Below are 22,655 nucleotides of genomic sequence, written 5' to 3' on the forward strand. Positions count from 1 at the left end.
AAAGCTTTCAGTACAGTGAGAGTGGATATGAGAGTGGATATCTCTGGTTTTTGTTTTCTAAATTTATCTATTTGTTTTTGGCTGTGCTGGCTCCTTGTTGCTGCATGGGCTTCTCTCTAGGTGCAGCGAGTGTGTACTATTCTCTAGTTGTGGTGGGTGGGCTTCTTCTCTTGCGGCGTAGCATGGGATCTAGGACATGAGGGCTTCGGGAGTTGTGGCTCCTGGGCTCTAGAACACAAGCTCAATAGGTGTGGTGCATGGGCTTAATTGCTCCACAGCATGTGGGATCTTCCCAAATCAGGGACCAAACCCATGTCTCCTATACTGGCAGGTGGATTCTTTACCACTGAGCTACCAGGGAAGCCCTGGACATCCTTATTTAATAAAAGTCATGAGAGTGGACATCCTTGCCTTGTTTCTGATCTTAGAGGGAAAGCTTTCAGTTTTTCATTGTTAAGTATGATGTTAACTATGGGATTTTAGTAGATTCTTTTATTATATTGAGCTTGCCTTCTTTTTCTGAAGGATATTTTTTGCTGGATTTAACATTCTAAGTTGGATTTTAAGTATATCATTGTCTTAAATTTTTAAAATCGTTTTTCTATTATGTGCCTAGATGTGGTTTTCTTTGTATTTGTTTGGGGGGAAGGGTGGCTATAGAACTCCTTGAATCTATAGCTTAAAGTTTCTTGTTAGCTTTGAAAAATTCTTAATCAGTTTCTCTACCATTGCTTCTAAATTTTTCTCTTTCCTCTTTTCCTTGACTCCAAATACATTTATGTTAGACCTTTTCACAATGTCTCATATATCTCTTCTGATCTCTACTGTATTTTTAAACATTTGTTTCTCTGCATGCCTCAATCTGATTATCTTCTACCAGTCTTTCAGTTAACCAGTCCCCTCTTCTGATTTTTTAATCTGTTGTTAAATCCATCTGTTAAGTTCTTATAAATCTCAATTATTGTGTCTTTCAGCTCTAGAGTTTCTGCTGTTAAATAGATTCCATATTTCTGGTGGAATTATTGAACACATTGATCATTGTTGTTGTTGTTTAGTCGCTAAGTCATGTCCAGCTCTTTTTCGACCCCACGGACTATTGCCTGCCAGCTTCCTTTGTCCTTGGGATTTCCCATGCAAGAGTAGTGAAGTGGGTACCATTCCCTTCTCCAAGGGATCTTCCCTACCCAGGGATCAAACCCAGGTCTCCTACATTGGCAGGCAGATTCTCTACCACTGAGCCACCAGGGAAGACCAATCACAGTTATTTTAAATTCTGTCTAATAATCACTTATGTGTCTGTTTCTGGTTTTATTTTTTCCTCTTGGCTTTTGGTCATTTGGAACTGTTCTCTGGTTTGTCCTGTCAATTTAATTCAATGCTGGACATTCTGTATGAAAAGTATGGAGGCTTTAGATGAAGCTAAGTTTTTCCGGATAGGTTTTGTGTTTTGTTTTGTTTTGTTTCCCTAGCAGACATATAGCATATAGGCAGATCATCTTGATGCAGTGAAGGCTAAACTATTTCTGATTTCTGTCTGATTCCCAAGGCATCTTTTTTTTTTTCTGAATAACTGGGTATTTATTAGGGCCCATTTTTCTTAAATTTTGATTCTCTCCTTAGCATTGTGAAACTGACAAAATCTCTTCTTAGTTTTTTTAGCCTGTTACCAGATGCTTTCTGCTAGGTTTCTTGGAATGCAATGATTTGGCAAATTATTTAAGGGGACATTGCATGCAGAGAATTTTCCTTCTCTCTGGCACCCTGGCCTCTCAAAGTACTATCTCACTTGGTTGCTTTCTCATGCTTTCTAATAGTTCCCCACCCCCTCCTGCTTAGCAGTTGTTCTTAGTAAGAGGGTTAATCAGTTACCAACTACTTCATCATAGCCAGAAGTGAAAGTGTCCTTTCATAGTTTATTTTATAATTCACTTACATTTAAAATGTTATGAGTTTGGACATGTAAAAAGGTATAAAGGAAAATATAATCAACACCATTCACTCAGTTTTACCAAACTGTTGAGACCCCTGAAGACCCCCGCCTCATCACATCCCCTCCTAGTTCACACTCTTCAAAGTTTGATGTTTCTCATCCCCTTGGGTTTTTTCTATATATTCAGGACACATGGATATTCAGCCAGACAATATATAGAACTGCTTTACATGGTGCTGTGTGACACATGGGCTTTCCCAGTGGCTCAGCAGTAAAAATCCACCTGCAATGCAGAAGACTGGGGTTTGATCCCTGGGTTGGGAAGATCCCTTGGAGGAGGTCATGGCAACCCACTCCAGTATTCTTGCCTGGAGAATCCCATGGACAGAGGAGCCTGGCAGGCTACTGTCCATGGAATCAAAAAGAGTCGGACATGACTGAAGTGTCTCAAAAGTGTGACATAGATAGTGTTATTATGCCTGTGTTCTTTTCTAACTCACTTTTCTATTTCTTCAGAAAGAGTCATTTGCTCTTTTTTTTTTATGGTTGGTTGGTTTTTTGTTTTTGTTTTTTCTGTAAGAGTCATTTGCTTTGTTGTGTGAAGCTATGATTCATTTTCACATTGGGTGATTACACCATAGTTTATCTTTCCATTCTCTTGCTGACGGAGATTTAGGTTGTTTCCAGTTTTTCAATATTTAAGTCAATGTTGTTATAAACATTTCTGCCTCGGCTTCTTGTACACATGTGCCAGTGTTTCATCAGTAGTATACTTCACAGTGAAATTGCTGGATCTTAGGGCAAATACTTGTTCAAGTTTGTTAGACCATGCCAAACTGTTTTCCAGACCAGTTGTATTAATTTACATTTCCACTAGCCATAAATGAGAGTTCCCATTACGCCACGTCCTCAGCAGCATGTGATATTGTCAGACTTTCAGTTTTTACTAATCTGATAAAATTTAAATGGCATGTTATTGTGGTTTTCATTTGCATTTCCCCGTTGACTGTGAAGTTAAGCACTTTGAATTCTCCATAGCACCTGCTTCCATCTGACTTCCTCCCCCGAGTCTGCTCCACATCCCCAGACTATCTTGAAATTTGGCCAACTTTTAGTCTGAATGACCACAACCTCAGAAATCATTTCTAGGCACTGGAGCCCTGTGGATAAGCACTTCTTTAGGGCTCTATCCCATCCAGGACTGTGCTGGAGGACTTCATACCTACTCATGCATTTAGTGCCTGCAACAAAGATGAGAAAACAGAAAGGCCAGGAACTTGCCCAGCATCACAAGGCTGGCACCTGGCAGATCTAAGCCAGGTGCTCTTTACTGCTCTGTAGGAGGCTGCAGGCTACCCTCTGTCCTTCACTCAGGAAGCACCCCTGTGGGTCGGGGTGCACCTGGGGAGTAAGCAGCTGTTGCCCTCAGGAGTCCGCTGAGCAGGAAGCCCCATGAAGGGATGGATTCAGGGCAGGAAGGGCCATGGGACTGGAAGGCCTTTGTACTCAGTGCCATGGAAACCAGAGGAGACGACTTGAAGACTTCATCATTCAAGGCTGATGTTTCCCAGAACGCGAGTGGCTTGTTTTAGATGGTTTTAAATATCCCTGGACCCCCTAGTGAGAGAGTGAGACCCTTTTCAAATTTCTTTGGCTCCTCTGATGTTGGCGAGGTGGTGGGGTTGCGGGGGGGCGGGGGGGAGAATCTCAGTTTGATGCTAGTATGTCTTCAACACCTCTCTCTGATACTCTTTAATCTCCCTTTTTAAACAAAGACAAACTAGATCTCCAACTCATCAGAATCTTAAGCAAGGAATAGTGTCTTGCTAAAACTCAATTTCTCTTTTGATTTCCTTGTATTCAGGTTTTACATTTCATTGAATTTTGTTTCATGGTGAGTTGGTTAGTTCGTTTAAGAAACATTTATACAATACCTACTAATATGCCAGGCACTGTTCCAAATGTTTTAAAAACACTGACAATTCTCCCAAGAACTCTATGATGTAGGTTATTAATATCTCTATTTTACAAATGAGGACTCAGAGGCCCAGAAAGGTTAAGTAAACTCCCTGAGGTCACACAGTATATAAATGGCAGTGCTGAGATTTAAACTGAGGCAGGCTGGCCCCAAGTCTGTGTTTTAACCACTGTGGTGCATACTGCCTCTTCATTTCATACTAGTCACCTGTTGAAGGAGGGCTTCCCTGATGTCTCAGTGGTAAAGAACCCTCCTGCTAATGCAGGAGACATAAGCGATGCAGGTTCAATCCCTGGGTTGGGAAGATCCTCTGGAGGAGGGCACGGCAACCCACTCTCGTATTCTTGCCTGGAGAATCCCACAGACAGAGGAGCCTGGCAGGCTATAGTCCACAGGATCGCAAAGACTTGGACATGGCTGAAGCAAATGAGCATGCATGCATGTACCTACTGATGGTCTGATTTTCCATTTTGAGATGTTTATTGGAGCAAAAACTGTGAGGTCAGGTAAAGAGCAACAGCAAGTAGCTCACAGCACTGGTGAGAACCTTGAAGGCAGTAAGTGGCAGGAGTTCTAGAACATTCCAGCATAGCTTCATGGATGCAGGGATAGAGCAGGTGGGCCATGAAGACTGAGTGGGGTGGGGGGAGGTGTCTAAAAAGCAGACTCAGCACAGGAACTTGTCTCATGCAAAGTCATGGAGGCATGAAGGGGCCTGGGATGCTGGAGACTGCTGAGCAATTCAGAGCAACTGGCCAGGAAGAGCAAGAACCCAGCCCCCTTGGACAGCACTTTACGGTTCACAGAGCACTGCCGCGTCTGCTTTCCCACTGACTCTTCTTAACTGCCAGGTGCCGTGTGCATTCCTGTCCCCAGTTTAGAGATGATAACTGAGGTCAGAGAGCTAGAAAAGCCAGAGAAGAGCTATTATTTGCTCCAAGATGCTCTGGCCACAAATTGGGGCTCTTTGTTCTGTTCCACTGTTTCAGGTATCTTAGATGGCAAGCCACAGAAAAATAATTCTGCCAAATAGGTGGGGGGTTTTGGTGTATGTCAAATCCAGGTGTGGACATCAGATATAGCTGGATCCAGGCCCTCAAGTACTGCCATGGGAACTCTGGATCTGTATTTCTCAGGATTGACATTTCTCTAAGAGATGACAATGGAGAAGAGAATGGCAACCCACTCCAGTATTCTTGACCTGGAGAATTCCATAGACAGAGGAACCTGGCAGGCTACAGCCCATGGGGTCGCCAGAGTCAGACATGCCTTAGTGACTAAACCACCACCACCAAGAGGTGACAAAGATAGCTACCAGCTTCTAGCAGGCTCCCAAAAGATTACCTCTTAATAGAGTTCTAGAAGAAATTCCAAGATGGCTCTCATTGGCCTTGCCTGGGTTGGTTTCTGTGTCTGATCCCTTCACTTGACCAGGTGGGTGGAGTGCTTTCCTGGTCAGGGCTGGATTGGGTGCGCACCCTGGTTCAAGTCAGCTTCAGTTTGAGGGGCTGTTCGTAAAAGGAGAAGAGATGCCAGGAAGACAGAAGCAGCAGAAACATCCCCCCTTCCCCAGGGGCTTGTTTGTCATTGGTGCAAAGCTGAGGAATGAGGGACCTTGAAATTGGCAAAGGCTCTTGTGCTTTTTCCTCTGGCCCCAGATGGAGCCGCTGGGAGCGATGTGGACAGAGCCATTCCAGGCTCTGTGCTGAGGCTGGAGTCAGAGGTGTGGATACACCAGTGACGGGCAGACACACACTCCACCTTCTCTAACGGGAAGCCAGATCCCTAAAGCATGATGATCAGACTCCTCCAGGGCGTGGAGCCAGGCACGAGCAGAGCTCCTTAAAGCAGATTTGAATACTATCTGTGCCAACATTATTTTATTTGAACAGTGATGTTATTCATTTTAAAGTGTGTTGGGGAGGGAACTCCCTGGCGGGCCAGTGGTTAGGACTTGATGCTTTCCCTGCTATGAGCCCAGGGTCAATCCCTGGTCAGGGAAATAAGATCCTGCAAGCCATGTAAGCAGGCTCTGACTGGTACCTTCCCACGCAGACACAGAACTGAGGGTGCAGCTGGCAAAGTGCCAGCCTGGTGAGTTTTTCCTCTGCCCAGGGTACCAAAGTCTGCTTTTCCTGGACAGGCTGACTCGGGTCTCCAAAGAAGTCTCTTCTCCATCTCACGCAGATCAGGGAGTCCACGGCACCTGCATGCGCTCAGGCTGAGTTCCCTGGTGCTTCCTGGGGGGCTCACCCAGGCAGGCTCTGTGGTTGAGTTATCAGGCTAAGCTTATTTTAGTATTCGGTAGTGGTCTCCTTTGTGGTCTAATCTTGGATTTGTTATTCAATGAGAAGCCAATTCAGGGAAACCTGGTGTGCTGCAGTCCATGGGGTCGGAAAGAGTCAGACACAACTGAACAAGAGCAACAAGAAGCCAAGTAATTGGGCTAACATCAACATGGGGATTTCATGGGTAGGAAATATCGCTGCTTATCAAATACAACTTTCCAAGCCACTTTCCCCTTTCTTATCTAGATGGATAAATACAGACACGTGCTATAGCAACAGGTTTATCGGAATCTCTGAAGAGCGAGCTCCTCCCCCTTTCCATCCCCCTCTCACTTGTGACTGTGCTGGGTGCCCAGGAAGAAGGCGGGGGAGAAGTGGGGAGGGACCCTGGGGGTGCAGATCGGCCACTTCTAAAGGACAGGAACGCTTGGGAGCAGCCACGGGCTCCTCAAACACTTGTTGTTGTTGTTTTTTCATAAACAAATCCAAGAAACTCAGAGGCAAGTCTTCCAAAGGAGGGATGCGGACCAGAGTGGGGCGGTCCAGGGTCCCGCGGTCTCTGGACCCCAGGCTCACCCTCTCACTGTGTGTCTCTTCCAGGCTCTGGGAGGCAGCATGCCGAGTGCCTGGGCTGCGACTTTGCTCCTGCTAATGCTCCAGGGAGGTAAGTAGCTGCCCCGAGTTCTGCAGGTAGGCAGCGGCCGCGCTGGCTTTGTAGGCTGCAGGGCAGGGCTAGAGGGTCGGAGCCTGTAGCATCCTTCCACTTACAGCTGACACGGGTGCAGCAGCCCTCTCTGCATCAACCAGAACCCATCCAACCAGAGAGCTCCACCATCTAGAAGGGGTTCACGCAAGTCCCACGTGGTCCAGCCCACCGTCCTGGGTCTCCAGGTCTCACTGACTGCGGAGGCTGAGTGGGGGGGAGGATAAGAGACTTCATCCTTCATCTCTATGGCTCTCTGCCTTGGCCAGCTCCCAATTCTTGGAGGGAGAAAGTCCTGCCTGTGGTCTAACCTCAGTTTCTCCTCATCTCCTAGGAGATGGTTTTCAACAATCCCTGGGTCCAGTGCTGGCACTGATATTCCCCGGAGATGTTAAGCGCTGAGCTGGGAGAGGCCAGGAGTTAGACTTGGGGGCAGAGCTGGGGCTGAGAGATCCAGGAAGCCTGGCTGGAGGAGGCGGGACACAGCACACAGGCTCAAATAGGGGCTAGACTGGGGGCAGGGCGGGGGTGCCCTCTGCCGCGGCTCTGCTGACTCATGGGCATTTCTCTCCGGTTTTTACCGAAAGACCCAGAGCTTCAAATAGCTCCGTCAGGAAACAGATGTCAGACTCCTTTGTTTTTCCTTTCTGAGTGGTCAGCAGCCCTGGCTCTAAAGGGCCTTTAGGTCACCCGCTGCCGCTCCCCACCCTGCGGGCATAAGTTCCAAGCCCCTGCTGTGTCCCAGGCGCCGCTGGGCAGCCTGTGAAGTTCCTGCGGCCCTGATGCCCAGTCCTCAGCTGAGGAAGCTAAGGCTTAGAGAGGGGGCGGGGGCAGGTCCATGGCCACACAGGCAGGCAGTTGCAGAGCTGGGATCGGTTCCCAAATCTGCCGATTCCCGTGGTCTTAACTGCTTTTACTGGCTGAGTGCCTCGTGCAGGCGGCGTGGGCTGCCCCATCATGATAGCATCTAAATACCTCCACACACACACCCCCCTCAAGGAGCCAGTGTCCCCAGATTACTAACAGGGACTCGGAGGTGTTGTGAGTCACGTGTCCATGTCACGTGTCCACTTTCCATAGTCCCCACTGCCTCCCACATGCTGTGATAACCCTGTGGGGTGGGGGTGGGGGTGGAGGGAGAGTGGCCCTGGGGCTCTCTGCCCAGGGCTCAGGGTACTGACCAGGCGATTGGGGTTTTACTCCTTCTGGTCCCTGATGCCACCTCCATGCTGGTTTCTGGGACTGCTGTCCCCTCCTCAGTGTTTCATTCCAAGTTTGAGACACGCAATGGCAACCCACTCCAGTACTCTTGCCTGGAAAATCCCATGGATGGAGCAGTGTGGTAGGCTACAGTCCATGGGGTCGCAAAGAGTCGGACACGACTGAGCAGCTTCACTCACTGTCCCTTGGTAAGGGCTTCCCAGGTGGTTCAGTGGTAAAGAACCTGCCTGCCAATGCAGGAGACGCAGGTTCGACCCCTGGGTCGGGAAGATCCCCTGGAGGAGGAAATGGCAACCCACTCCAGTATTCTTGCCTGGGAAAATCCCATGGTCAGAGAAACTGGAGGGGATACAGTCCATGGGATCGCAAAAGAGTTGGACGTGATTTAGTGGCTGAACAACAGTAGCCGTCCCTTGGTGGCCTCGAGCTTACCCAGGAATGGCAGCTCCCCTCCAAGCGCTGGAGCCCTGAGAGAGAATAACCAGGATACGAACCAGAGAGGACACGGCCACATGGGTTTGGGTCCTGCCCAAATCTGTCCTCTTTTCTCCACAAATTATCTGAACTCGCCCTTCCGTGCCCACCGACAGGGCCTGTGTTCCTCCACAAAGGACGCCTCCTCCTAGAATAGGATCGGTTTCCACATCTCAGATCCCTTGCTAATGTCTGCCGGAAGCCTTCTCAAAGGTGCGGAGGGTTCTGAGGCCACACCCACTGGAGAGTGCTGTGATTGATTAGCAATGTCTGCCATGTGTGCGGATGTAAAGGACCAGCAGAGATTAGCTTCTGCCTTTCCTGGGTTTCATCAGCCCAGACCAGAGAGACAGGAGGCATAGCCCAATCTCAGAGCTTCAGTATTCTCATCTGTAAAACGGTGAAAGGAGAGTGAAAGTCGCTCAGTCGTGTCCGACTCTTTGCCACCCCATGGACTATACAGTCCGTGGAATTCTCCGGGCCAGAATACTGGAGTGGGTAGCCTTTCCTTTCTGCAGGGGATCTTCCCATCCCAGGGATCGAACCCAGGGGTCTCCCTCATTGCAGGCAGATTCTTTACCAGCTGAGCCATCAGGGAAGACCATAAAATAGTGGTGGGATTAGAAATAAAAGCTGTTTCCAGCAACAATGTTCTTGGCCCCGAAACCAGCTTCTGAGCTAGACGGAGCCCTGGGAGGAATGTACTCCCATCCTCTGGATCTTCATTAGTCAAGGAAAAATAGGAAAAAGCCACTAAGAGTGAATCCACTTAAAAGGGGAACAGATTTCTGGTAAATTGTAGGGATGTGGGGGTGGGGGAACAGTAGTGTTGGCACTTGATCTTACAAAACAAAACCGGACTAAAACTTAAGTGGATTTTGTCAAGCACTTACCAAAATTTAAATTGTGGTTGGACCTATGTTTTTAGAACCAAAGTGAAGCAATTGACATTGGAGGTGGGAGAGTATGACATCTTCCAACAAAATTGCCTGAGAGGGCCAGACCTGTGCCACCTTGGTGGTGGTGCTTTGGGTAGTAGGATACATACATTTTGGCAAATATATTCAAGGGCCTCTCAGTTTTCTGAAGCCTTCTTGCTCCCTCAGTGCACTTCCAGGTCACCGAGGTCTTTGTCCTGTCTGAGACCAACTGCAGGGGAATAGAAGGCTCCTCCCTGTCTCCCATTGGCTGCATGAATCCCTCTCGCGGGATGTGCAGATTCATCTGGCATCTTGGGCGTTCAGGATGTGCCACCGTGAGAGGACGGCTGGCCAGGAGGGATGATGAGCTGGTGTCTGGACACGGGGCTTGTGGAGAGAGCCCAGGGTGGGGACCTGCTTAGTTTAGGAATCTCATCCTCACAGCCAGCCTCAAAATTTTGGGAGGCTCAAAAACAGAATTCTCAGGTGGCAAGAACCCCCCCTTGCCCCAGTCCTTCATCTCAGTGGCCTTTGAATCATCATATTCATCATGGCCCAGGGACCCCTGCTTCCCCTCACCGTCCAGCTCTCAAGGGGGGGTTAGGGGGTGGTGAGCCCTGCAGCCCCCGCCCAACCCCCCCACCAAGGCCTCTGTCTCCCCTGACCCTCCAGCCTGGGGCTGCTCCAACCTCGTCTGCTACACCGATTATGTGGAGACTATCACCTGCATCCTGGAGACGTGGGCCGGGCAGCCCGACTCGCTCACCCTCACCTGGTAAGTGGCTGGGCCTCGCCAGCCCTGCAGATGCTATTCAGGGCAGCCCTGGAGGGCTGGGATGAGGCAGGACCAGCAGAGACCTCGGGTTGAATTGGATCGACTGGGTGCCTGGCAGGTTTTGTTGTTCTGTAGTCTCTGTGTCTTTTTTTGCGATCCCATGGACTGTCGCCCACCAGTCTCCTTGGTCTGGATCTCCTAGGCAAGAATACTGGAGTAGGTTGCCATTTCCTTCTCCAGGGGATCTTCCCAACCCAGGGATCGAACACATATCTCCTGCATTGGCAGGCAGATTCTTTACTACTGAGCCACCAGGGAAGCACTCCTAGCAGGTAGTTAAGCAATTTAAAAATATCTGCCACTTAATGGGGGTTCACTCAGCCCTTTCACCAATAGCACTTGGTTCCACTGTGGGCTGAGAACCATGATCTGGGACCATGATCTGAGAAGCACTGCCTGTGGTCTGGGAATCAGTCTGCCCATCTTACAGATGTTCACACAGGGCTCCTGAGACTCGTCCAGTAAGCAGGGCTACAGAGACCATACTCTCTTGCCCACACAGGCCTGACTGTGGTTTTGAGACTTCAGGATGACCAGACTCCCACGACTGTCTTGAACACTGAATACCTGCCGAACATCCTGCTATGCTTCACATGAATGATCACTTCTGATTCTCATAATTATTACTCCCATTTTACAAATGAGGACACTAGGGTTCAGAGAGGTTATGCAGTTTGCCCAAGGTCACACAGCCAGTGAATGGTGGAGCTGAGATTCAAACATAAGCAGTCTGACTCCAAGATCCACGGGTCCCTATTAGTGCACAATGCTAAAGAAAACATTGTTTATTGCACTTGTTAAAAATGGTAAGGTGTATTTTTTTTTCACTTTATTTTTTAAAACAGAATGAGGGGGTCATGCTTTTATTTTATTTATTTATTTTTAGATTAAAAAAAAAGATTGGCTGCGCTGGTTCTTTGTTGTGATGCATGGGCTTCTCTCTAGTTGCAGTGTACGGGCTTATTTGCCCCATGGCAACTTAGTTCCCGGAGCAGGGATCGAACTTACACCCCCTGCCCTGGAAGGAAGATTATTAACCACTGGACCACCAAGGAAGTCCCAAGGCAGATTTTATTCAAGACCATCATGATAGGTGTAGGGGCCGGGGGTTTTGGTGTGGGGAAGAGAGATTGGACTCAGAATTCTGCAAGGAAAACTGGGAATTTATTATAGCCAAGAAGGGCAGAGGATGGAAAAACACTAAGAGGAAACATCAGGGGTCATTGGGCTTCCAGATAAACTGACCTAAACTGATGGCAGCCCAGTGTGATCAGACATCACGTGGGCAATGGCAGAGGATGAAGAAATTGACCAGTTATGAAGGATGGACGATTCTGGCTAAGCTGACTTAGCAGGATTCTTGCTGAAATTAGCCAGTGCCCCAAAATCAGCCCCTAGTTGAGGAGAGAGTTCCAAGGAGCCTGAGCTGAGCCTGGTCAAGGAGAGTCTTTGTCAATATACTGCTCAGGATAGAAAACAGATGGCTTTCATTCTGTCGTCACCAATTCATTCATTCATTCACTTACTTCTTCAGAACATATTTATTAAGATCTTGCCAGACATTCGCAGGCACTGGGGGCTCAGTAGAGCCCAAGACTGACAAAGTCCCAACTGCCCTGTAGCTGACACACTGCAGGGAAGACAGACAATAAACACATAAACAGCCGACAGGATACGTTCTGAGACTGAGTGCTTTAAAGCCCAGGCATCTTGACCCTGGAGTAGAGAGTCAGCAACATGGGGGGGGAGAGCGCTTTAGCCAGGGTGGTCTGGCCAGGCCTCTCTGGGTGAGAAGGAGGTAGTCAGGGAGCTGGGGAAGAGGGCATTCCAGGCAGAGGGTAGCACATGTGCAAAGGTCCTGAGGTGGGGACAGGCTGGTGAGTTCGAGGAATAGGGAGGAGGTCAGTGTGGCTGCAGCAGGGTGAGCCAGGGTGAGGGAGAATCACCAGGGAAGGAGGGGAGAGGTAGGCGGGGGCCAGCTTTTATTGTGTGGGTGGTGAGAAGCTACCTGAGGATTTTAGGCATGGAGGTGACAGGGAATTTTTAAAGGTCCCCCTGGATGCAGTCTAAGAGTCTTGGAGACACCCCCCCCTTTTTTTTTCAGCAGAAGTTTCTATTCCAGCAAATACTTGCCAGAGAACTGAGTCCATGCCTCCATATTACCCCTGGAGGGTGATCATGTTCATAGCCTGAAGTGGTAGGTAGGGGAATAAATATCTGGTGAACTCCTATGTATACTTCAAAACCCACTGTTTCTGCTCACTGGCAGTTAAAAAGCCAGAGCATTTCGCCCTAACTTTATACCAACAGCATTCCTGGAAGGCCACCCAAAGCAGGGGGTAAAGTTCAATTGGCTCTTATCTTGGCCCTGAGGACAGCACTTGTTAGGTACGCATCGGATGTGGGACAGAAAGCGGGCAACAGGGAGACTTGAAATGCTTAGCTTCCTTCCTCTAGGACAGTGATCCAGTTGATGGAACTGACAGGGATATATTTAGACTCAGTCCAGGAAAGAATGACCCAAATTTCCAAAGTTAAAAGCTACTGCTCTCGAATGGGGCTTCCCCAGTGGCTCAGTGGTAAAGAATCTGCCTGCCAATGCAGGAGACACGGGTTTGATCCCTGGGTCTGGAAGATCCCCTGGAGGAGGCCCTGGAAACCCACTCCAGTATTCTGGCCTGGAGAATCCCATGGACAGGAGAGCCTGGCAGGCTACAGTCCATAGGGTCGCAGAGTCGGACACAACAGAAACGACTGAGCACGTATGCATGCCTGCTCTTAAGGGAGGTAGTGAGTTCCTGATCCCCTGGAGGCATCTAAGTCAGGCCTGGACACAGTCCATCAGGGCTGCTTCAGGGAAGGAATATCTTCCCTGGGAAAGGAACAGCTGGGCCAAGTAACCCCCCAGCCTCACCTCAAATCCCTCCCAGCCCCAAGATTCTGGGCTTGGGCCCTGACCCTGAGCCCTGAGCCCTGCTGGCCTCCAGCTATGACTGGCTGCTCTGTCTTTGAAGGTATGACACATATGAAGAACTGCAGGATGAGGTCACCTCCTGCAGCCTCCTCCGGTCCACCCACAATGCCACCCATGCGGAGTACACGTGCCGCATGAATGTGTTCCTCTTCATGGGTGACGACTTATTCAACGTGAGCATGACAGACCCATCTGGCAACTACTCCCAGGAGTGTCGCAGCTTTTTGCTGGCTGAGAACAGTGAGTATCTCTCAGACCCCAGAGAGCTTAGGAGAATGCATGGTCACTAAGCTGGCCCCCCAGGCCCACCCTCAAGGCTGACCTGTCTTATGTTCTTCCCTCTCCTTCGAGTTCTTTTTGCTATAGTGTGATGGGTCAATCAGTAGGCTTGAGTCTTAACCAAAGAGAGGCAGCAGGGTTATGGATACGAGTTGGACTGGGACCCAGGACCTTGGCCTCCAGTTCTGGTTCAGCCCCTGCCTGTCTGTCACCTTGGACTGCTTCCCTATTTATAGAGTGAGGGTCCTTTGAACCCTGACTCTTAGGGATTCTGTTCGGATTATGGGGGACATTGGATCCCAAGAGAAAAACCTCACTGAGTTTTCTCCCATTCATTGGCTCTGTGAGGCTAGGCATCTCCCTCCAGGCTGGGGGTAGGTGGGAGTCCACAGGCAGAAGGGGCCCAGCTGGTGGAAGCAGTTGTCTCTCTGGGTCCAGAACCAGGTTGGGTCCTGGTGTGTCTGAAGTGAGATTTCCAGGGAGAGAGGATAAGAGTCCCGTGCCCAGAGGCATGCAAACATAGACTGCTAAGAGAGTCCTGCCTTCCTTGGGAAGGCCCGGCCTCTGCGGTTTGGGAGTTTCTGGCCCTGGATCCCCAACGGTGGGGTGGGGGGCGGGGTGAGAAGGTGTCTGTCATTCACACCCTGGGGGTCCAGGTTTGGATCATTTCACTGTGGGTGTCACCCCACACAAGGTGTGAACAAAGCTTCACACACACCCAGACACACCCAGTCTCTCTCTCACATACACACATTCATAAATACACCCTCGAACATACGCAGGGGTGTCCCACCCACCCTCGGCCTATCCAGCCTGGACACTTGCCCACATGCTCGCTCCTACATGGGCACGGGTGCCCGCATGCTCTCTCAGCCACGCAGGTCCAAGCGTTCACAGAGCAGGGGTGCCCCCCTGCCCCTCTGAGAGAGCCGGGCAGACAGCAAGCCTCCCCCTGCCCCTGCAGAGGAGAAGGGACTGCCCCACTGCCCCCCCCACCTCACAGCGGGGCTCCAAGTAACTTTTCCCTCTGGCCCTGCCTCCCCCTCCCTGCCAGGGTCTGAAGCCAGGCCTGTGCCCAGATTTGGCAGGGGGCAGTGTTCTCCCCCACCCCCAGGCCCCTTTCTCCTCCTGGGCCCTGGACCCCTATCCTTGACCCCATCCCTGATCCCGGGCTCTGGTCCATACCACCCAAAGTGGAAAACCAGGCCTCCGTTGGCCTGGGGGAAAGAGGAGAGGGCCTGGAAGCATTTCCAGTCCCAGGGGACCATGAAACGCCCCCCGCCCCCCACCACCTCCCGAGCTCTGCCTTCCCCCGTGACAGTTTGTGGTGCGGAGTGGTCCGCGGCTTCAGAGTTGCTGTTTGAAATCCCTGGCGGGGATGCTCGTTGGTTTCACAAGCATCTCTTGAGAGTCTACTGTGCACCAGCTCTGACCTAGGAGCTGCGGACCCAGCATTGACCGGAGGACAAAACCTCTGTCTCAAGGAGCTAAGATTCCCCGAGACAGGGGTGGGTGGCAAGCAGGATCACAGAGCCCTAGAGGGCGTGGGGTGGTGACTCAGATCCCTGCTCCTACACTTTCCAGAAAATGTCCAGATGACAGCATGCACATCACATCCCCAGGGCCCAAACTGCAGAGCAGCCCCGCAGGCACTCTGAGGTGGTAATTTCCATCATTAGCATAATTCATGCTAATTAATTAGCATGATGCTAATTACAGTCTCTTGACTTCTCAAGGAAGCTAAAGTTAAAAGAACAGACATGGAGAACATGTGGGTCTTGGTTTTTTTCCCCCATGGCCACCACCGGTCTGCATTCTTGCCCCCTCGAGGGGTAGCATCTCCCTTGAGGCTAGGAGGGCTTGGTCTCCGAATCTGTGTCATCTGTCTTGTCCCCTGCCCAGCTGGGTTGAGTTTGCAACCCAATCTCATCTAAATCTCCCATTTCTCAGGTGAGTAAACTAAGGCCCAGAGACGGGGTGCTTCACCCCAAGTCATTCAGGGTCACTGGTCTTCATCTCATCAGGAATGAATCAGGCATAAGGGAATTTATTCCCATCACCACATCCTTCTCAGTTGCTGCAAAATCTCATCCCAATTTTCTCTTTCTGGCTTTTTCCTGTAAGTCAAGCCATCTCCCCCTTTCAACGTGACCGTGAACTTCTCTGGATGTTATAACGTCTCTTGGAGTTCCGATTCCAGTTTCATTCCCAGGGACCGTGTCTACGCGCTGAAGGATAAACTTCAGTATGAGCTGCGGTACAGGAAGGTTGGAGAACCCTGGGCTCTGGTGAGGCCCTCAGAGGACTGGGTGGAGGGGGTCGGGGGCGGGGGCACGGGCTGTGCAGAGCATCCAGGCGGGAAGCGGGGCAGCCACAGGTGAGTCTGTAATTCACGGTCCAGAGCGGAAACCAAGGACTCGCCAGGGATGGACGCTGTCCCTGGCGCTCTCTCACTCCATGCTGCCCTCGTCTCATTTTTCCCCAGGGTAGGAGACCCCTTAAAATTCCTTCCTTCCTGCCCCTGTGTCCTCTTCTATGAGCGTGCCAAAGAGGAAGGGATCAGCACCATCCCTGGTTCTATCTCAAGTCTAGTTCTGTCACAGTAGGAGAAGGTTCAGAAATGGGGCAGCCTAGAACTGTCCCTGTATACTTAGAATGGCCACCGCTGGAGACTTCCAGAAGCATCTATAACCAAGGAAGTTCAGAGGGACTGTTGTTTCAAACGTGAAGGCTTCTGAAGGTGTTCTTTGTTTAGAATGTTGAAGAGTTCCAGAATGGCCTGATGTTTAGAACAGTCACAGCTGAAGAGTATCTAGAATTATCCATCCTTTAGAATGGTCCCAGTTGAAGACTTTCATAAATGCCATTGTTCAGACTGTCCCCAATGGAAGACTTCCGAAGGCATCGGTTGCTAAGATGCCTGTAGTTACAGATGCCCAGAAATGCCCACTATGGAAAATACCTGCTGTTGAAGAATTACAGAAGTGCCCAAGGTCTGGAATGCTGCCAGTTAAATATTCACAGGAATGGTCACTGCTGCTCCTGGGACATTTCCAAGCCCAGCCAGGAAGGGTCCCCTGCCAGGACTGTGAGTGGATGAGCTTGGATCAGAGAGAAACAGGACAGAGCACTATATCTTAGGGAGGCCATGGGTCTGTCCTGCCCAGGCAGGAGTGGCCAGAACTCAGACTGGGACTTGATTCTTGTGGAGGGGGCGGAGACTTTTTGGGAGAGACTCCGCCCCTTTTGTGGGGGCTGGTGGAGGATGGTTCTGCTGGGGGGCGGGGCTGGACTGGGGGTTCATGACTCAGGTGCATCCTTTCCCTGTGCCAACAGAGTCCAGGGAGAAAGCTGGTCTCAGAGGACTCCAGAAGCATCCTTCTCCTCCCCTTGGAGTTCCACAACGGCACAAGCTACGAGCTGCAGGTGCGGGCAGGGCCCAGCCCTGGTTCCTCCTTCCAGGGGACCTGGAGCGAGTGGAGCGACCCAGTCGTCTTTCACACCCAGCCGGAAGGTAGAAGTGAAACAGGGATGGATGAATGGACACCCACTCCTTGTACTAGATCTTGTCCTAGTGCAGCCACCCCGAGCCTGGCTGGAGGGTACCCACTGAGTCCTGCGCCTGCTTGTTGCCACTCCACAGCATTTCTAGGGCCCCTGCTTGCCAGGCCCTACATTGGGTGCCAGGCACGTCTCCCAGCAGGGCGTTTGGTCCCCCCAATACATCTGTGAAGTGGGAATTATTGTGCCCATTTTGCAGATGACAGAAAGGAGGCTCCAAGAGATTAAAATCACTTGCCTAGGGTGGGGGTTGGACCCAGGTCCCTCCCACTGTGAGGCACCAGCAGCCTTCCCGCCCTCTTCCCCTCCAGCCTGGACCCAGTGCCCCCCCACACCCGCAAGGCCTCTCATAAAGGTCAACCAATGTCACCCAGTGTTTGCTTCCTTCCCAGAGAGAAAGGGAGACCTGTACCTTCAGCTGGTTCCCATCCTGCTCATCCCGGTCTGCTTCATCTTGGTCTTCTTCGGCCTGAAGGTCCCTTGGAGGTGAGGCCAGGGCACAAGGAGGCAGGGAGGGATTCAGCCTGGGCCAGGATTTGGGGGACACCTCTAGGAGCTGGAGTGCCCCAGGGCCTCCACTCCCTGACTCCTCCTCACAGCCCTGTGGAGTTGAGGGCAGAGGAGGAAGTCAGGGCTCAGAGCGGGGCCGCATTGGCTCAGCACACAGTCGGCAGTCCAGCCTTTTAACTCTGTGCACCTTCAGGAGACTCGCTGCCCCATTTTACAGATGTGAAAATTGAGGCCTGGGGCAGAGGGGCGGAAGGGAGGGGCCCGAGTTGTGTCTTGGAGATGCTGAGTCTTCCGCAGGACACATTTGGGGTGCAGCTGAGCAGGAGGCCCCGCTGCCCGCTGGGAGATGCTGGGGGACTCACCTGGTCTCTACCTTCCCAGGCCGTGGGAAAAGGTGTGGTTGCAGGTGTCCAGCCCAAAGCCCTTCTTCCAGCCCCTGTACGTGGGCCACAGCGGAGACTTCAAGGTGAGCATCCCCACCCTGTGAAGAGCCCCTTGGAGCCTCTTGCCTTCTGGGAGCTTGCGTCTCCCTTCACACCTCGACCCCCCAGCCCCACCCTGTAGGTCAGGGACATCCAGATCCCCGCCCAGCCCGGAGCCAGACTTCATTCTCTCCATCCACAAAGTGGCTTCAGCCTCTCCATCCACAAAGTGCAGGAAGGAATTCCCATGGAGCAGGGTTAGCATGAGTGTTCAACAAGATCCTGCAGCATTTCTCAGGCCAAGGAGTCAGACTGGGGCAAAGGGTGAGCCAGGTGGTCCCTTGAGCCCCAGATTGGCCTCCCAGTCCTTTCATAGAAACCCTGGCTCTGGAGGTGGGGAGGGAGCAGCTTCTGGGAAGGAAATGGCCCCACCTGCAAAATACATGGGGCCCCCACCCCCGCTGCCAGCACCCATGGGTTCTCTGTACCCATTTACCGCCACCCACCCCCCCACCCCCCCCCACCCCCCGCGGAGGCGGCAGCCACCGCAGAGAGGATGTGGTGATGGCAGGTGGGGCAGACAGCCTGCTACAGCCAAGCCTGAAAGTCAGGAGGTGCGACCTGCCGGCTGCCTGGCCATCACGGAGCACCGTCTCGCCTCCACCCTTTCACCCTCGTAGCAGCCCCTGCGAGTGGGTGGTGGGTGTTCCATTGTCCCAGGGGAGACACGAGGAGACCAGAGACTCAGGCTCAGAGACAGGAGACCAGAGACTCAGGCTCAGAGACAGGCAGGGGCGGGGCCTAGGTTCCAGCCCACGTCCAACCAACCTTTTCCTCTTTCCTCTGCACTTTCCCTGAAGTTCAGCTCTTACGTCTGTTCTGTGTTTGTTTTACCAAGACTCATATCGCCCTCGCTGGTGCACCGGGTGCTCTGCTAGGAGCTCCACAGATGTTATTCAATTTATCGTTTAACCCCACATCCACTCTGTGTGGAGTGAGGACTGTTAGTGGGCAAGTAACCGGTTCAAGGCCACACAGCTGAGAAGTGACTTCGGATCAGGGGTGCTGGGCCTCAGCCAGGTTCTGAGATGAGCTTTCTGACCAAGGAGGCTCAAAACTGGGAGATTTCAGTCCTCAGGGATGTTCTCTGCTGACTCGATGGAGACCCGTGTCACGAGGGGAACCCCCAGCAGGCAAGGGCAGGGAGACCCTTAAAGCTAAAGGCTGGCCGCCTCTGTCCATCTTTGCCGTCCGCCCTTATCAGGAGATGCAGGTTTGATCCCTGGGTCAGGGAGATCCCCTGGAGAAGGAAATGGCTACCCTCTCCAGTATTCTTGCCTGGGAAATCCCATGGACAGAGGAGCCTGGCGGTCCATGGGGTCGCAAAGAGTTGGACACGACTGAGCAACTGAACCCCCACCACCACCTTATCCGTTCTGAGTGGCTGGTCCTTGATTCACTCCGCTCATTCATTTACTTAATATACATTTTTGGGGGCGCCCACTGTCTGCCAGGCACTGCGTGAGCCTCTGGGGGACACAGCTGTGACCCAAGAAGCGAGGGGCTTCTGCCTGGCCACATGTCCACCCTCATAAGGACATAAACAGGAGCAGCAAGGTTTGGAGAAATCTCTCCAAAGAAAATAAAACAGGAGGCCTGGTGGGGGCGCTGACACTCAGTCCTCAGGCCCTCCTGCCCTTTGGTCCCCATGACTCGGGAGTCTTGGCCCCACACCCGCACAGACTCCAGGCCAATGAGCAGTGGATCGTCTGCGTCTGTAGGCTGCCAAGAGCCATGGCTCCTTGCGACAGGTGGGGAAACTGAGGCCCAGGGATGCAGGGACAGTGGGGGGGACCATCTCTGAATAGGGACACAGTGGGGTGCTAATCTCCCCCACCCCCATCTCTCTATATTCTGAAGTCTTCCTTTCTGTCTCTCTTACTGTCTATCTTGTCTCTGTGTCTGTTTATACGTAGACGGCCCACCCCTGTCCCTGGGCTTCCCAGATGGCCCTAGTGGTAAGGAATCTACCTGCCAATGCAGGGGATGCAAGAGTTGCAGTTTCAGTCCCTGGGTGGGAAAGATCCCCTGGAGGAGGAAATGGCAACACGCTCCAGTATTCTTGCCTGGAGAATCTCATGGACAGAGGAGCCTGGCGGGCTACAGTCCGTGGGGTCGCAGAGTTGGACACGATCCAGCGACTGAGCACCCTTCTCCCTGTTCCCATCCATGACTCTCGCTCCTTCCTCTTGCAGAAATGGGTGGGCACACCCTTCACTGCCTCCAGCCTGGAGCTGAGACCCTGGGGCCCAGGGGTGCACTTGGCCCTGGAGATGTGCAGCTCGTGCCCACTGCAGGGTGCAGCCAAGGGGCTGGTGCCCACGGAGCTGCCGGAGCCCGCAGACCTGGTGGAAGCTGACGGGGCGCCTGAGCCGGGCTCCTGGGGCCCAGTGCCCTCCACCGCCGGCAGCTTGGGCAGCTCGGTTTACAGCCAGGAGAAGGACCGGCTGTACGGCCTGGTGTCCATCGACACGGTGACCGTGGTGGACGCGGAGGGGCTGTGTGCCTGGCCCTGCACCTGTGAGGACGATGGCTACCCTGCCCTGAACCTGGACAGCGGCCTGGAGCCGGGGCCGGGCACCGAGGACCCACTCCTGAGCACGGGGGCCACGATCCTGTCTTGTGGCTGCGTCTCAGCCAGTGGCCCCGTGAGGCCCGGCAGCCTCCTTGACCGGCTAAGGCTGCCCTGTGAGGATGAGGCGGATTGGACACCCGGGCCGTCGGACAGCGAGGCAGGCTCGCCCCCAGTCGGCCTGGACATGAACACATTTGACAGCGGCTTTGCGGACTCTGACTGCGGCAGCCCGGTGGGGAGTGACTTCAGCAGCCCCCGGGACGAGGAACCCCCTAGGAGCTACCTCCGACAGTGGGTGGTCATGGCCCCTCCGCCTACGCCGCCAGGGTCCCAGGCCAGCTAGCGATGCTCCTGAGCCACAAGCCGCGGACGGGGTCCCCAGGGTCTGTGGAGTGACGAGGCCTGCAGCCCTGGTCTCCCCGACGGGTCCCCTGGGCCTGGTGTTCACAGCGTGCATCTGGGGTTCGGGGACCCCCTGGCGTAGCCGTGTGCGCGCGCGCGCGTGTGTGTGTGTGTGTGTGTGTGTGTGTGTGTGTGTGTGGACTGCGTACCTGGGTGGACATGGAGCACGCCCGTGGTGATGCCACGTGTGTGTCTGTGCCGATGTGAGTTCCCCGTATGCATGAATGTGAGCGGCACGTGCCTGTGTGCACGTGAGGACAGCCGCCCTCCCTCCCAGGCACGTGGGGGTGGCCCCCGAGACACGTGCCAAGAGGCCAGTCACGCGTTGGGACCAGGGCCCTGCCTGGGGCAGACAAGCCCAGCACCCACTGCCCCCCACCCCCTGGTCCTGCCTCTGGCAGCCGCACAAGGTCCACACTGTTCCCCATCACCTCGCAGGGGGCGGCAAAGGGGACCAAGCGAGCCCACAGTGACCCTGGGGGCGGGAAGATTGGCGGGGTGGGGAGACTGGGGGGGCGGGCGATGGATGTAGCTCTGAATCCTGACTCTGACACCTCCTGGCTGTGCCATCTTCCGCAAGTCACTTCTCTCTGGGCTGAAGTTTCCTGTCTGGACCATGTGGGTGTCCTGACCTACCCTCTGGAGAAATCCGAGAGGTTTTGCCCACATACGGTGTGCAGCCCAGACCCTCAATAAACATCTATTTCCTTCCTTCTGTGGTCAGGACCACGGTCTGTGCTAGAGGTTGGGTGGGGCTGAGAAACCAGACCCAACCCAGGTACCTGCGGGCTGTCCCGCCCTGCAGAGGGGCACCTGGGGGCTTCTGGGCTGAAAACCAGCTTTGTTTCTTAGAATCAGCCCCCCAGCAACCAAGATTTTGTTTTCAGGCTCCTGCTGCCCGTTTGTTGTTCCCATTATGCACCCAAGAGATATTTATTAGGTACACACAGGTGCTGGGATGCTGGGAGAGGACCCTCCTCTCACGGTGGGAGGGGAAGGCCACTGGACTAGGCAGTAAGGACACGATGGTCCTGGTCGCTGGCATCTTCTTTTTTCATCCTGGGGAATTAGAGGAAGTCAAGGTCTTGACGGTTTGTCAGAGAGCCTGCTGAAATGTGAAATTAAGATGCTGAGAAAATACTTCTTTGCGGCATTTTGAAGGCAACTTACTGAACGTCAGCTTTTCACAGGAGCTGGAAATTGGTGCTGCACATTGCAAACAATTCTTACTTTAAAAAAGAAAAAAAGATCCCAGGAAAATCAGAATGGACATCTCCCTAGTGGGAAATGACTTGCATATGTATTCCCCATCCCCTTCTCTGCTGCTGCTGCTAAGTCGCTTCAGTTGTGTCCGACTCTGTGCGACCCCATAGACGGCAGCCCATCAGGCTCCCCCGTCCCTGGGATTCTCCAGGCAAGAACACTGGAGTGGGTTGCCATGCCTTCTCCAATGCATGAAAGTGAAAAGTCAAAGTGAAGTCGCTCAGTCGTGTCCGACTCTTAGCGACCCCATGGACTGCAGC

General features: G+C 52.5%; 1 protein-coding gene across 3 annotated transcripts in view; it reads left to right on the forward strand.

The window, feature by feature from the left end:
• Positions 1-21,843, forward strand: part of IL21R (interleukin 21 receptor) — a 34,407-nt gene extending 12,564 nt beyond the window's left edge. Inside the window, exons 2-9 of one of the 3 annotated variants that reach the window (XM_061153065.1) lie at positions 6,797-6,860; positions 10,187-10,289; positions 13,364-13,563; positions 15,727-15,890; positions 16,939-17,116; positions 17,556-17,649; positions 18,055-18,139; positions 20,351-21,843. In XM_061153065.1, the coding sequence (XP_061009048.1) occupies positions 6,812-6,860; positions 10,187-10,289; positions 13,364-13,563; positions 15,727-15,890; positions 16,939-17,116; positions 17,556-17,649; positions 18,055-18,139; positions 20,351-21,073 (1,596 nt within the window). In that variant the 5' untranslated portion in view covers positions 6,797-6,811 and the 3' untranslated portion in view covers positions 21,074-21,843. The remainder of the gene's footprint in view (positions 1-6,796; positions 6,861-10,186; positions 10,290-13,363; positions 13,564-15,726; positions 15,891-16,938; positions 17,117-17,555; positions 17,650-18,054; positions 18,140-20,350) is intronic. The other 2 variants (XM_061153068.1, XM_061153067.1) reach the window with 2 other exon arrangements.
• The last annotated feature ends 812 nt before the right edge of the window (positions 21,844-22,655 follow it).

This window comes from Dama dama, chromosome 10, assembly GCF_033118175.1.
Source record: "Dama dama isolate Ldn47 chromosome 10, ASM3311817v1, whole genome shotgun sequence".
NCBI lineage: Eukaryota > Metazoa > Chordata > Mammalia > Artiodactyla > Cervidae > Dama > Dama dama.